The sequence below is a fragment of the Mustela putorius genome, unplaced genomic scaffold (assembly GCF_011764305.1).
Source record: "Mustela putorius furo isolate JIRA1106 unplaced genomic scaffold, ASM1176430v1.1 tig00000997_pilon_pilon_pilon, whole genome shotgun sequence".
In the NCBI taxonomy this organism is placed as follows: Eukaryota; Metazoa; Chordata; class Mammalia; order Carnivora; family Mustelidae; genus Mustela; species Mustela putorius.
This window is the reverse complement of record NW_025421527.1, coordinates 1,394,583-1,409,557: the sequence shown is the minus strand read 5'-3', so window position 1 is coordinate 1,409,557 and position 14,975 is coordinate 1,394,583. Positions and strand designations below refer to the sequence as shown.

General features: G+C 51.5%; 1 protein-coding gene across 4 annotated transcripts in view; it reads right to left on the bottom strand.

Moving 5' to 3' along the window:
- Positions 1-14,975, bottom strand: part of LOC101689607 (SLAM family member 9) — a 22,594-nt gene extending 7,619 nt beyond the window's left edge. The window contains exons 1-7 of one of the 4 annotated variants that reach the window (XR_006608527.1): positions 14,049-14,972; positions 9,949-10,299; positions 7,223-7,495; positions 6,610-6,951; positions 6,239-6,505; positions 3,904-4,080; positions 2,210-2,360 (exon numbers count right to left, since the gene is read on the bottom strand). Coding sequence is in view for 1 of the 4 variants with exons in the window: in XM_004775881.3 (XP_004775938.1) it covers positions 4,007-4,080; positions 6,239-6,505; positions 6,610-6,951; positions 7,223-7,495; positions 9,949-10,299; positions 14,049-14,097 (1,356 nt within the window). In the remaining 3 variants the exon portion in view is untranslated. Of the gene's footprint in view, positions 1-2,209; positions 2,361-3,650; positions 4,081-6,238; positions 6,506-6,609; positions 6,952-7,222; positions 7,496-9,948; positions 10,300-14,048 lie in introns of those variants that run through there. The other 3 variants (XR_006608526.1, XR_201079.3, XM_004775881.3) reach the window with 3 other exon arrangements.

Genomic DNA, 14,975 nt, shown 5'->3' with positions numbered 1-14,975 from the left:
CCTTTAGCTGAAGATGATATTTAAGATGGTGGCTTGGGGCATTTCAGGGAGTTTTACTCAGTTTCCTGGGTATCTCTACATAGTATACAGGAGGCATACATGTTATTAAACTTCTGTGTTTTTTTTTTTCTCTTGTTAATCTTTTGTTATGGGAGGTGGAGAGTCTTAGCCACAGAATCTAGGAAGGTACAGAGAAGATTACTTTCCCTGCCCTACAATATCACGAGTGAAGGAAAGTACAAAGTGAAATTTAATGTGCTGTATGAGTACAACCATGTTTTTAAAACATCAATGCAAAGAAAAATTTAGGAGAAAAAACATCAAAATACGAAAGCTGGGTTTTGTGGGGCAGGTGATAACTTCAGTGGCTTGGTTTTCTTCGGCTTATCTTAATTTTCTGAAAGTTCCTTAATGAGAAAGGATGTATTACATAATGGAGCGGAAGAAATTTTAAATAAGTGTTCAGCGAGTATAAAGAGGTGCGACCCACTGTGAGGAGTTGAGGGGAAATTCTGAGACCCCCCGTCTTGGGGGTGGGAGGCGTGCAGTGGGAGAAGACGGAAAGTGACTCCTCCAGGTGAGAATGAGGTGGGAAGAAGAGTGAAGCCCCTAAAATGTGGTGATCAGAGGAAAAGATTACTCTGCCTCAGAGTGGGTGGTTTGAGGTTGGGGGAGCTTCAGAGCAGGCAAAGATCGGGAGGGGAGACTAAGGCCTGGCTGCCTGCAGGGTTTAGAACACATCTGTGCCCACCCCTTCTCCTCTAAGCCAGTCTGAATGGTGAAATAATGAGAATCAGCCCTCCCTCCCTCTTTTTAAACCAGTGACTAAAATCAAGCCCAGGGATACTGGGCTTGGACTGAAGATAGATCTGAAGCCTGGACTCTCAGTAGGAACATTTCCAAATCCATGTGCAGAAAAAGCATTCACCTCATGAGCTCAGTCAGCAGATAAAGGAAACTACCCGCGTGTTGGGGCAGGAAGCCACCTTTCACATCAAGGTCCACCAAATGCAGCACCCAAAGCTGTGTGGTTTGGGGTGTAGGAGCTGTTAATACAGCTCATAAATACAGAAACTCTGGTGGGGGAGGAGAGAAGGTGTCTGTACCATGTCAGGCAGGCGTTCACTCAACCGCGCACGCATTCCTTACTGGGCACCACCAAGCACCAGATACTGTGCTGAACACAGAAAATAGAGCAGTGACTAAACAGAGGTCTCTATCCTTCCGGTGCTTAATTCTGAGGGAGGCTGTGAAATTGAAAGATAATAGTATAGATTTGGTCTTCCTCCCCGTTTCCTCCGAAACAGCTCCTAAAATCCCTGGAATCTTGAAAGAGATGAGTGGTTTTTTATACTAATGAGATGACTGGTGGCTGGAGGCGCCTGGATAGCCTCAGGGCTGGTTGCCTGGAGAATCAACGAAATGGTTAGAGGGTTGGAACTTCAGCCCTATTTTCCCCAAATTCCCTACCTTTTACCCCCAACATCCAGGGAAGGGAGAGAGGCTGGAGATAAAATTCTGTCACCAAAGTTCAGTGATTAATCAATCATGTCTACATAATGGTGCCTCCATAAAAAGACCCCAGACAGAGGGGTTCAGAGGGCTTCCAGATTGGGGAGCACATGGAGGTTCTGGGGAGTGGGACACCTAGAGTGAGCACAGACACTCCACACACCCCCCTACATACTTTGCCCCGTCCATTTCTTCCATTTGACTATTCCTGAGATGTTTCCTTTTGTAATAAACCAGTAATGTAGTAAGTAAACTGTTTTTCCTTAGTTCTGTGAGCCATTCTAGCAAACTCTTGACCCCCAGGAGGGAGTTATGGAAGCCTTAGACTATACCTCATAAACCTCTATCAGAAGTATGGCGGGCCCAGACTTGTAATTGGCCTCTGAAGCGGGAGCAGTCTTTTGGGACTGAGCCCCTCACTTGTGGGATCTGACACTAAGTAAATAGTGTCAAATCTTCATTGACTTGTAGGACACCTAGCTGGTGTTGGAGAATTGGTTCGTGTAGGGGGAAAGCCACACATTTAGTGTCAAATGTGTTCATTTTGAGTAGAAAAGAACAGAGAAGTTTTCCTGTAGTTGGTGCATTAGAGAGAGAAAAGAGTTTCCTTTTTAGAAGCCAAGAATCAAATTATCTCCAAATACCACCACAGCAACAACGACTTGTATAAACAAAAGAAGCATAGTATAAGGATAACCTGTAATGGGGGCTGTTGCCAGGATCAGGGATGGCTTCTCCCACACAATGATGATTGAGTTGAAGTCTACCAGTAACTAGGACTTCCTTACAGGACAGGAGAGCTTTATCCGAGGGCAGAGCCCGTGCAAAGACTCTGGACACAGTGAGACCTGCAAGGAAGAAAGTCAGTGTGTCTGGGCCAGAGGAGTTGTGCTTCTAAAATTTCAGTGACTGCAGTGGGAGAAACCCATTACAGAGGGTCAAGCAAACTACTTAGATGCAAGCAAACTCCTTAGAAGATGTTGGGAAGAAAGAATTTCTTCTGCTATTCAAGATCCTTCTAGCTAGACAAATAATCAAATTGTCACAGACAGGTTGACAGGAGAAAATCAGATTTAGTTTTGTACAAATTAAATCCACATATACACGGAAATTCCAAAGACAGGCAAAATGGGGACCATGTGTCGACCTGATATAAGGAGAAGAGGATAGCGGTCTGGGACTTCGAAGGGAAGGAAGTAAATTCCCAGGAAGGTGAAAAAGAATAAATGATAAAAACAAATGTCTGCAAGGCCACACAGAAACAATTGGACACAGAGAGGAATTTTAACAGAATTTGCTAAATTCCTCCCTGTCTGCCACCTTTAGTTCCTCTTATACTGTAGTTATCTATAGTGATGTTCATCTTCTTGCAGCTGGTCCTCTGTCTACATTCTTGGGACTGGGGGTTGTCAAAGCTTCTTCCCTAAGTCTTTTGAGCCTTGACTGTTTTCAGCTCAGCATAATCTGAATGCCAAGGTGGTTGCCTGAGATGGCCTGACAACAGAAATTTCAGGATAAGGATTCCATTTCCTTCCTCCTCTATCAAAAGCAGAAAGAAAACGCACACAATGGCACAGATCCCAAATGATTATGAAATCTGATAGTCCTTGGATCTTAAGAAAAAAGTTTCTTAACTCTCATCCATGACTTATTCATTCATTCAAAAAATAATGAAATATCTGCCATAAGCTAAGTACTCTATTGCCATCGAATTTATGTTGTGAACTAAACAGATACAGCTCTTGGAGCTAAACATCTTGTGGGGGAGACAGAAAGTGAGCAGAAAAAAAAAAATCCAACGAATCAATATGTATTTACAAATTGTGATAATTTTGACAAAATTGAGCTGGGTACAATGATTATGAATAAGAGAAAAGATTTGGATAAATAAGGTGATCAAAAGACTGCTCCAAGAAGATGAAATTTAAGTTCAATCTGGGCTCTCTTAGCCCATTTACTTCAAAGTTAACAGAAGATGAATACGTATATTCACAACACTTAATCATCTCACAAACCTTTTTTTTTTTTAAGATTGTATTTATTTATTTGACAGACAGAGATCACACGTAGGCAGAGAGGGAGGCAGAGAGAGAGCAGGGGAAACAGGCTCCCTGCTGGGTGGAGAGCCCAATGTGGACCCTGGGATCGGGACCTGAGCTGAAGGCAGAGGCTTAACCAACGGAGCCCCCCAGGCGCCCCACAAACATGCAACTTTTCTTAAATGAATAAATGAATAAGTCCTCTTTTCTGTCTGAACACTCTAAAAGGTGATTAAATAAAACATAAACAGATTATTTTAAACAGACGATATGTAGCAGTTTCTTGACAATTTTGAACTGTATGTAAATGAAATAGGTTTTATGTATTAACAGGGACTGATTTCTCTCTCACCAGGAGATGCTGGCAGGTGGCGCTTCAGGGACAGAATTCTTTATCTCTGTGTCTCACAGGGTGACACCTTCTCACAGTCCTCTTGGCTTCTCCACTTGTCAATCTACTCAATCTGCAAAGCTCCCAGGATCAAAATGAGAAGAAATTCCTTCTTCCAGGAGTAGAGTAGGAAGGAAGCTGAATAAAACAATGACAACAGGTTAACCACTGGGGTAAAAGGAAGGGAAGACAAGAGACAGAAGACAGGCAGGCAGGGGAAGAGATTCCAAGAGGATTCAGGGGACTGGAGGCCCTTAAGGAAGCTGAGTCTGGGGGACAGAGATGAACTGCCCTCTGGGCCCCATGGAGAGGCAGGGAGAACATTAGTGTCCACAGCCAACTACCACGTTTCCTTGTGCCTCGTTACACCCGGCACTGGCTGCTCCCCGAATCACTGTCGGATTCACATTTTCCAGGCCTATTCCATGCTGTGTATTGGAGATATAGAGAGGATGAAAATGGGCTTTGGTCTCATTCAAAGGAGAAGACAGACACAGGTGAAGCCCCAAATACAACATGTGCAGTACCCAACCAAATCATTAGTAGGGTGAGCTGCACCTTGTGACAATTGTGACAGTTCCCTGAGGACTGCCCATTCATCCAAACCTCTGTTTCACTCTACCATCAATTCCTAGAATAACACAAGACACCTTAAAAATGCTCTGGGGGTGCCTGGCTGGCTCAGCTGGTGGAACATGCAACTCTCGAGCTCAAGGTGAGGGGTCCAAGCACCACATTGGGCATAGAGTCGACTTACAAATAAAATCTTTTTGAAAAATGCTCTGGGTGGCTCAGTCAGTGAAGTATCTGCCTTTGAATCGGGGCATGATCTCAGGGTCCTGGGATCAAGTCCCACATTGGGCTCCCTGCTCAGTGAGGAGTCTGCTTCTCCCTCTGCTTCTCTTCCCCACCCCGTGTTCTCATTCTCTCTCTCTCTGACAAAACAAATTCTTTTTTAAAATGCTCTGTAAGGAGAACCTGGGTGGTTCAGTCAGTTAAGCATCTGACTTTTGGTTTTGGCTCAGGTCATGATCTCAGGGTCAGGGGATCGAGCCCCACATTGGGGTCCGCACTGATCGTGGAGCTTGCTTTAGATTTTCTCTCCCTCTCTCTCTGCTCCCCCCATCCCCACTTGCACACAGACACATGCTCTCTCTCTCTTAAAAAAAAAATGCTCTGTCAGGTTATAAAATGCTCCTTCAAGGAATAAGTCGTGAGAGTGAAAAGTACAGCATAGGAAATATAGTCAATGATACTGTAATAACTCTGCGTGGGACACATCTTGGTGAGCATTTCATGATGATATAAATGTTGACTCACAGTGTTACACACCTGGAACTAATATTATACATTAACTATACCTCAATTAAAATGACAATAATAATAATCATAAATGCTCTGTAAACATGAGTTGCTTAAATGAATGTAGAGGGGATAATATTTTTATACCTTGGTGGGCAGACACCACAAGGTTTAAAGCAGAAAAGTAACCCGAGCATCTCTGTTTCAGAACTCTCCCCAGCAGCGTGACCAGCAGGGGGTCCAGAGGGGAGAGAGTGGAGTAACTGGGAGCTTGAGCACAGGCAAGCAGCAGTGGGAAACGGGGGTTCGTAACGACACCCAGCTTTCTGCCCCGGGGCAACAGAAAGGCCTGGGCAGGACCCTAAAGGACTGCGATGCAAGAGAAGGCGCCCCAGGAGCCAATGGCCCAGGGCCCCCGAGGAGAGTGAGCTGAGGAGAACGCAAGTGAGGAGTGGCCCTGAACTTAGTAATGAGGAGGCCGCTGGGGGCAGCCAGCCACAAAGGGTGGAAGAGCAAGTGGTTGGTAAGGCACCAGAGACAGGAGCGGAGAGATGCTCAGAAGGCAGCCGAGAAGAGGCAAGGGACACCATGAGTTGGTGTCACTGGGGCAGTGTCCTGCCACGGACTATGGAAACCGGGAGAGGCCACCCTCAGTGCTGGAGGAGCACAGCCTGGGATTTCCATCTTACAGCAGCTCCAGGCTTCACTGAGGACATGGCCAGGGACGTCTGGGATGCCTCCTCAGTGGTCTGGGCAGGACTGCGTGGGCTGGGGGAAGCTCTTCCCTTCGGGGAGTTCCAAGAGTGAGGTGAGTGCCCAGGCACAGGGGCTGGGGCACTCAGGGTGGCCCCAGAGCCCGCATTTCCTGCCACCCCAGAGACACTCCCTGCTGTGGAAAATCCAACCCTCCCTTCCTTCCACCAGGAGGATAGCAGGTGGAGGTGCTGAGCCCCTGGCCCCACAGGGAGGAGGGCTCACCCCAGGGAGGGGTTACCTGAGCAGAGTGGCCCTGCGGGGATGGAGCTGGATCTCTGGCTGACCGGGTTGCTGGCAGTGCAGCGATAGCTGTCACTGGCTCCCGGTCTCCAGGAGACGTGGAGAGTGGTTCCTCCGTGGGACATAACTGCCCCCTGGCCGAGGGGTGCCCATCTGTACTGAACGTCCTCTCCGGCCTGTTGCAGGGAGCAGATCAGAGTGATGTAGCAGGTCCCACCCTTCATGATCTGGGAGCTGACAGTGATATTGGGCTCCTGCAGCTTCTCTGTGCAAGGAAGGAAAGTTCGAGCTCTGAGCAGACTCTGGTCTGGCCAAGCAGGGGAGAGAGGAAAGGTCAAAGTTCAAACGTGAGCCCTTCACGCCCCTCACCATAGACACGCAGGGTGAAATCCTTGGTGATGTTGATCGGGGGACTCTGCAGGGTAATCCAGGCTCTGTAGCGGCCAGAGTCCTGCAGCGTCAGGGGCCTGATCTGAAGAGAGTAGCTGTCGGGGAGGGCATGCCACCGTCTGCTGCTCAGTGTCTGAGTCCCGGCAGCCAGGACGGGCTGGCCTCCTGGCCCTCGTTGCATAACGGCAGCAAGCCCTCCAGAGCTCCAGGTGACCTTTTCCACTTCCTGCCCAGCTGGGAGCTCCAGGGGCAAAATGGCCAAGTCCCCGAGGAGACCGGTCACCGTCTCCCCCACGGTCTCCCCTCCCAGGATTCCTGGCCCTGCAGACAGACAGAAAACCACAGCTTCAATGCCAGGTTCTCCCCTATGCGCTCAGGGCCACCCAGGCCCGGTGGGGCTCCTCCTGCCCAAACCCCTCCAGCGTCCACACGGGCTCCGGTGGGCCTTCCCCACCCTCCCCCGACCACACTGCCCCAACGCACCCAGCCCACTCCCTCGACAGTGTTCTCCCCGGGGCCTGAGCGGACTCTGCGCCCCACCTCTGTCCACTCAAGAGCCCCAGGGCACAGAGCGTGCTCAGGTCCCAGATACCTGGACATGAGGACGGCACTGAGACGGGGAGGGAGCTGCTGTTACTGACTGGGTTCTTGACCACACAGGTGAAGGTCAGAGCCCTGTCCCCGGGCCCTGAGGAAACACTGAGGACAGACCCTCCATGGGACACAACCGTCCGGGGTCCCCGAGGTAGCCAGCTGTAGGTCACAGAGCCTCTTCTGCTGTCGGCCACACACGTCAGGATGAAGATACAGTGTCCATTCTCACCGATCCTGGAGCTCAGTGTGACACGGGGCTGGGCCAGCTGCTCTGTGGGCACAAAATGAACCAACCGAGGACTGTGTGGCCTCCCTTCACAGGGCAGAAGGCACAAGGCATTGAGGCCAAGACTCTGCCTCCTCCTGAATATGCACAAGGAGAAAGGGAGGCAGAATCTGCCCACAGCTACTAGAGAGTTTCGGGCTTCACGAGGCCTGGCCGCCGAGCATCACTGATTCCCAGAACCACTGTGTGAAGTAGGGAGCAGAGGTTGGGCACCTACTCTGTGTAATGGGCTCAGAGAGCTTCAGGTAACTTGTCCAGAGTCCCGTCTATTAAATGAGGATTCCCAGACCCAAACCCAACGGATCTGTCCCCCAAGCCTGGGTTCCCACCCCCACACTAACTGCATGAAGGTTGTGTGTACATACCTCACAGAACCGTGTTGTGATTACATCTCTTCTCAGGAAGGGTCTCTGCAGGACACCTCCAGCCCCCGGATGCCCAAGCTCCTAGAGGCCCATCGAGGCTCCCAGAAGATCTGGCCCTTGGCCTTTGAGGGCTCTCCCACTCTCCCACTCCCGTGTACTCCCTTCAACCCGCACCTCCCCCCTTTCCCCAGGACCAGGAGCTCAGATGCTTCCTTAAGGTTTCCACGTTCTGGCTGTGTCCCCAGGCCGGAGCCAGTGAGTTTGAGAGTGACAGGAAGAGTCGCTGAGAGAGTGGACGGGACAGGCTGCAGAGCCACGGCTGTGGGAGAAGTGGACGGGACAGGCTGCAGAGCCACGGCTGTGGGAGAAGTGGACGGGACAGGCTGCAGAGCCACGGCTGTGGGAGAAGTCTGCTCTGTTTCCTGCCACCTGACGGCAGCCCCAGGGGCAGCTCTACTGGGCAAAAATAGGGCCCCCCCCCCCCCACCCAGAATGCCCCCTGGGGAGAAGGCAGGCTGGGTGACTTTGGGCTGCCTCCCCTCCGCGTGGTCCTCTGGAGCCCAGATCCTTCCTCCGCGACGCCCCCTGCAGGCCCCTTTCCCTCAGCATCCTCTCTCGCTCAAGCCCACTAACACAGGACAAACCAGACACTCAGGATGTGGCATCAGGGCGCCTGAGTTCTAATTCTGACTCTGCCACTTTCTATCTCTGGGTCACTTTTCTCTGAGACTGGTTTCGGCAGCCCAGAAGAAAAACCCGTCTCCTGCTGCCGGCTATAGGGCTGACGTGAGGTCGCAGTGACTTGGAGAGCTCCCTGAGAAGGACAAACTGCCGGCTGTTTCCTTCGCTGTTTCCGCTTCGCTGGGGCAGACGAGAGGGGCTCTCCCACCAGTCCTGGACCACCCTACTCCCACCAAGGTCCCCGAAACCCCGGTGTGCCCTCGAGCTGTCTGAGAACAGGGCCATGGCCTACCCAGGCCTGATTTGTGGCAGAAACGCTTTCTCCCCAGGAAGCAAGTCCATTTTCTCACACTAAAAAAGTTGCCTCATCAAATAGGAGTATTTCCCAGTACATGACTCGGACTGAAAAGCTTCTCTGCCTTTCCTCCGTCGGTGACCTTCCCCATGTTCGTCCACACTCACACCTGCACCTTTTTGCTTCCCAGTGTGGGGGGGTGGGGAGCAGGCAGCTCGGCCACTGCCCTTCGCAACCTCGGCCACTGTCCCTCGGGCAAAGACTGGAACCACAGCTGATCTGAGTCTTAGCAAAATGCCCTGGGATCCTCCCAGAACAGGAGAGGACAGTGGCCCTGACATGCCGAAAACCCTCTCCGTCAACCCCACGGTCTCCCCTGGGATGCATTCCTGAGGAAGGAGCTTCCTGCTCCCCTGCTCCGAACAGAGCTGCAGACCACCCCCAGAGCTGGTTCTCTGGCAATGGGGTGTTCCAGCCCCTGCATTGTGGCCAAACAGTACTTTTAGTTATTCTTTCTGGTGTGAGGGACTCAGGTTACTCTTTCACATTCTGTATGAGTAATGAGCGGTCTGAATCTAAAACTGGCTTACTGTATCGTTACTGGCTGAATCAGTTCGCCTTTCTTGCTGCTGGGGCGCCTGCCCCCACCTCTGTTGTCTCTTTTGCAGTTTTCCCTCCTGAAAGAACCCTTAAGTACCTTTAAGCAGTGTGACGCCAGCACTCCTGCACGTCTGCAGATCTAGCTGCCATGAGTTTCCCCTCACCCGACAGACTACTCTCACTTCAGCCTCGAGCAAGCTCAAGAAGGCTGTGGCGTGACTGAGTTCTCGGGGCTGAGGTCCCTTCTCTGCCCACTACAGACACAGGGGCTCTGCGGCCACAGGCTGGGCCATATCCGGGGCCTTCACATTGTTCAGGAGATGCTCCCGGGCAACTCTACTTCACGTGGTTTCTCGTATTTTTTACAGTGAGTGTGCATTGTTAGCTTTGTAATCAGGAAAACTGTAAATGTTACTGAAACAGAAGTGGGAAAGGCCGTGAGAAAGCCTGAAAGACGGGCTCCGCCTCACACCTGTGGCCGCAGGCGGGACACTCACCATACACTTGCAGTCGGTACTCCTGGGTGCGGGTGATGCGGGAGCCCCTCAGGTTCACGTGGGCTCGGTAGGGCCCCGCGTCGTTCCAGCTCAGGTTGCTGATCTGAAGCGAGAAGCCTGGCCCCACCACACTCACACGACCCCAGTACCGGGTGTCTGCCTGGTGGAAGGTGTCTGGCCCTCCTGCTTCTGCCAAGGTTACGGTGGCTATGGCCATGGAGGAGGAACGGGACATCCAAGAGATGCTCTCCACCGGCTGTCCAGCCTGTAGCTGCAGAGGCAGAGTGACAGACCCTCCTAGGGTCCCAGTTACTGTCACAGGGTCTGGCTCCTGTCCGGAAACCCCTGTCCCTGCAGAGACACAGATCAGAAGCTTCAAGAGCAGCCTGACTAAGCCAGAGGCTCACAACAGGCCTGAGAGAGTCAGGGAAGGGATGATTATTCCCATTTTATAGATGAGACCATAGAGACCCAAAGAAATGACGTGGCTTGCCTCAGACGACATAGCTGGCTGCTGGTAGAACAGGGGCACAAGCCAGCCCCTTCCCTTCCTGGCAGAGTGGCCTTCGTCAGCATTTACAGTAAGTAATTCACATGTAAAACAATAATTCATAGAGGCTGGGCTAGGGCTGCAGATGCTGAGTGGAACGGAGAACAAGGAAAGTTTCTGGGAGGCGCTTGGGGGACGAGCTCTGCGGTTACCCTGAGCCACCCTCTTGCTGATCCAGGCAATCGGTCAGAACTCAGCTAGCCCAGCCACACGAGCACGCGCCACCCGGCAGCATCCCACATCATGGCATGTCCAGTCTGTGTTGAGCAGAAGCGAGCTCTGAGGCTCCGCCTGGGTTCTGCGAGCATCTTCCTAGAAGGAAGGCTAGTGCTGGGCTGCCCAAGCAAGATGCAGGGGAGTCAGGGGACAGTCATTCAAGACCAAGCTACTTGGGAGAAGAGCAGAAGCACCACGGCACTAGTCAGACGGCCCAAGTTGAAACCCTTGCAAGGTACTAGCTGTATGATCTTGGGAGGTGACTTATGCCTCTCTGAGTCCTGGCTTTTTCACCTGTGAAGCAGGGAGTGCCATCTTCCAGGACTCTGTGGTCTTAAATGTAATTCAAGATTCTTGATGTCACTGGAACAAGCTGGTGACTGCACCGTGTTCGCGCTCTGACCGAAACTCACCAGCGCCCTCATCGAGAAATGCAAAAAACCAGTGCTCAGTCGTGTGACTGTTGGAATATTTTTGCAACACTGCCACGCTGTCCCAGGAAACAGAAAATCTGAAACTGACCCAGGTGTGCGGCTCAGTGGTTTGGAGTGGCTCAGGAAGGATCTGGGTCCTGATTCAGAGTGGGACACAAGACCGCCCGCCGCATCGCTGTTCCCGGGCCAGGTGGTGAGTCACTTTGCCAAGTTGACCCAAGAAGTCCTGGGAGGGTAAGTGTGGGCCCAAGGGGTGGGAGGGGGCTGCTGTCCTGGGGGACTGGGCACCCCAAGCTGGAGGCAGGTCTGCATTCTGTGCCCCCAGCCAGAGTTCACTCAACAGCCTGGCGTCCACGTCTTCTGTGGGGCTACCTTGGCTGCATCCAGAGAATCGTGCACGCCGATGGGAAGCATAGCAGGGCGGCAGGTGTGGGTATCAGCGGCCCCCTCCTCACCCCACGTGGGACCTGAAATCCGGCTGGGGGACCCCCAAGGCGACTGAACAGTGTGGCTCCTCCTCCCACCTCAGACGCAGTAGCGCATCAGGCCTCAGTCAAGGGCTCCTCCCGGGCTGGGCTCCATACTTCCGGTCCAGCCCTGCCCACCCCGGTTTCCTTTAGCCTCTGCGCTTTTGTTGGCTTATTTGGGTTTAAGCATTGACTTCACCCAGATTCGTACAGATGCTGTGTGCATGTCTTCCTGCATAGTTCACAAGCTCCCCAAGGACAGTGATGGATGGGAATGAGTATCTGGGTGCGTTAGGCTCAGGGTTTGCTGCCGTGCGGGTGTGTGGAACCTCTTGGTCTGAATCCTGTTTCTGGATCCAAGTGAGGGGAGACACAGAGGGATCAGATCAGGACACGAATCCCCATGCCAGACACCGTGCCCAGTAGGGTAAACACGTTCTCTTATCTGATGTCCCAAGAAGGTGGGGGGCTCTTCTTCCCATTTGAAAGATTAACATCTAGACACACAAAGAGCTTAAGACACTTGCCCCCAGTCCCCAGCTCAGAAGCAGCAGAAGTTTCATGAAGATCCAAGTTCACCCGACCCCAAAGACGGTGCTCTGTCAACCATGCTGTGTGGCCAGCAGTGGGCTCTCATCGTACCTAATTCCTCCCAGGGACCTGCTGACCCCCATTCCCACCCTACAGCCAGCACAGGACCTGACACACAAGAGCCCCAATGGATGTTTCCAGAACTGAACTGAACTGTGAACATTTTCTAAGGCAGGACCTGTCTTACCCATTATTTGGCCATGTGCCCGGGGGATGCCCCTGTGGGTGGGGACCGCAGAGCACCTGGCCTGGACACCATGGAGAGATGCAAGCTCGCAGATGAGCTTGCCCTGTGTGGGGGTAGGAAAGTGGGGATGAGGGGACCTCGCAGGAATCTCCACACCAGTTCTGCGGCCGTGGCCGAGGACACGGCTTTCCGAGTTCCCACGGCACCGCTGTATTCCCACAGCCAGCCGTGCTGCCTTCTAGACCGTGCACCAGAAGATGTCCCCTAATCTCCCTGAGCCTCCGTCTGTCATCATAAAATATGTGTAATCCTGTGTGCCTTATCTATATCACAAATCTGTTGTGGGAATCAGAGTTGTTGCTGTTGTCGTGTTGTTGTTTAACTTAGATAAAGGTTCTTTATAAACTGTGATAGGTGACAAGGGCAGGCCACCCAAGATGGGCCACTGGGGCCTACTGATTATTTAAATAAGTGGCTTAAGAGCCAGTCCGCACGAGGACACTCAGACCCTCTGCTGTCCCCTGAAAGCAGGAAACAGATCTCCCGTGTGAAAGGCAGCCTGCCTGGACCAGGAGGGAAGGAGAAGCCTGATCGCCAGAGGTGGGAAAGTTAGAGCCAAGAACGCTTACAAACAACCCTTGTTACTTTTTTACTAATTCACTCCCCCAGCACAAAGTCTGTTCAGAATTCCTTACTAATCAAAGTGCCCAGAGTTAAGTTTTCTTTGTCCTGTCAATTCCTCACAGATTTATTGTCACTTTATCTAAAAAGTACAAAAACTGCCTCTTCAATCATTTCTTTTAGGTCTCAATTTCATTATTGGGCCCCCATGCCCATATCATAAAACCTTGGGTTTTTTTTCTCCTGTTAATCTGTCTCACATAAATTTAGTTCTTAGTTCAGGTAGGAGACCTCAAGGGTAAAGAAAAATTTTTCCTTCCCTTCACTGCCGAGTTTTAAATGTATCAAGGGATTCACCAGCCGGCTTACAGGAGAACCCCTTAAGACTAGGGTGGGGACAACCCCAAGGCAGATGACATTCGTAATGACACACACTGGTTTTCCCCTGAAGGAGAATGAAAGCAAAAGCAAGACCAGGGCCTAGCCCCTCACGCAGACTTCTCAAACGCTTCGTTCCCCAACTCTGGTTCCCAAGCCTATTTCTTGCCACCGCTCAGGTCCTCGGGGACAGGAGCAAGCAATAAGAATCTAAAGGGACAGAAACAGCCACTAAGTGTCAGGCTGAGATGCCCTACTGGAGTCATTTTGGGGACACAGTAAGCCCAATTCATGATGAAGGGTCACTCATGGGGGCTGGTGGGAGAGGGAGGAGAGGCAAAGAGACGTAAAAGGATCCTGACTGAAATGGCAAGATGAAGATGGGGCAGGTCCTCGATCTCATGCCCCCACCGTCTGCCTGTGTGGGGATGCCCAGGGCTCCCTGTGACTCGTTAGCAGAGGAAATGTGAGCATGACGAGGTCACAGTGTGGGCCTGCACGGTCTGAGATGGTAGCACGTGCAACACACACACACACACACACACACACACAGCCTGGCTCCCAGAGAGGCGGCACCTTCAGTGAAACTTACCCTTGGCAAGAGAAATGTGCAGCAGGTAGAGGTGCCTGGGAGGCAATGGCAGGAACAGACTTACCCGTGAAAGGACCAAGCAGGAGCAGGAACCCTGGTAGAGAAAGACCCATAGTAGTCACCAGCAGAATGGCCTCCCTCAGGACAGCTGACCAGCTGTGCTTATGTGAATGTCAGCCCACAAATATTTCCTCTTTCTAGAGTTCACCGCAGTAATTGCGTGTAACTTTGAAGTCACATGATGTAGACATGAGGCGACATATGAGAAAGGCCAGGGGAGCTATGACTTAAAAGTCAAAGCTGACAATGTCTCAGCCGTGCTTTAAAGCCTTCAGAAGCTCCCCCATCCCCTACAAGGCAAAATCAGACTCACAGCTCTGGGAGAAGAGGCTTTTCCTGTTCTCTTGCTTCTAGTCAAGCTTGACCTAATGCCATGTCACCACATCTCCCATCTTGGGCTCCAGTCACCACAGACTGTTTCTAGAGTCTCCCCCAAAACCCCCTAGGATTTCTCAGCCCTGTACGTTGGCTCCCGCAAATCTGCTTCCTGGGTCACCCAGTCTCTGCCCCCCGCCTCACCCACCACACCCTAGGCTTCCTTTTTCATCTTTCAATTCCCAGCGCTTAGCACAGTGTCGGTGCATAACAGGGGCTTCTCACCTACATGGTTGCTGAGCGCATGGGCAGACACTGAGTCACCAGGCAGAGAAAAGCAGGCCGGGAATGGCTCAGAGCTCGGTGCAGTGGAGTGGATATGACGCTTTATGATTTGAATCATGCCTCTGCTGCTCAGTTTTGATCTTAGCAAACTAATTCCCCGGCAATAAGACTTCCCCATTATCATTTATTTCCTTGAAGATGCTTTTTGTGCATAAAAAAATTATCCATAAGCTATTTTGTCTTTAAGACTTCATACTCAAGCTTCCCTACGACCCAGCAATCGCACTACTCAGTATTTACCCTAAAGATACAAATGTAGTGATCCAAAGGG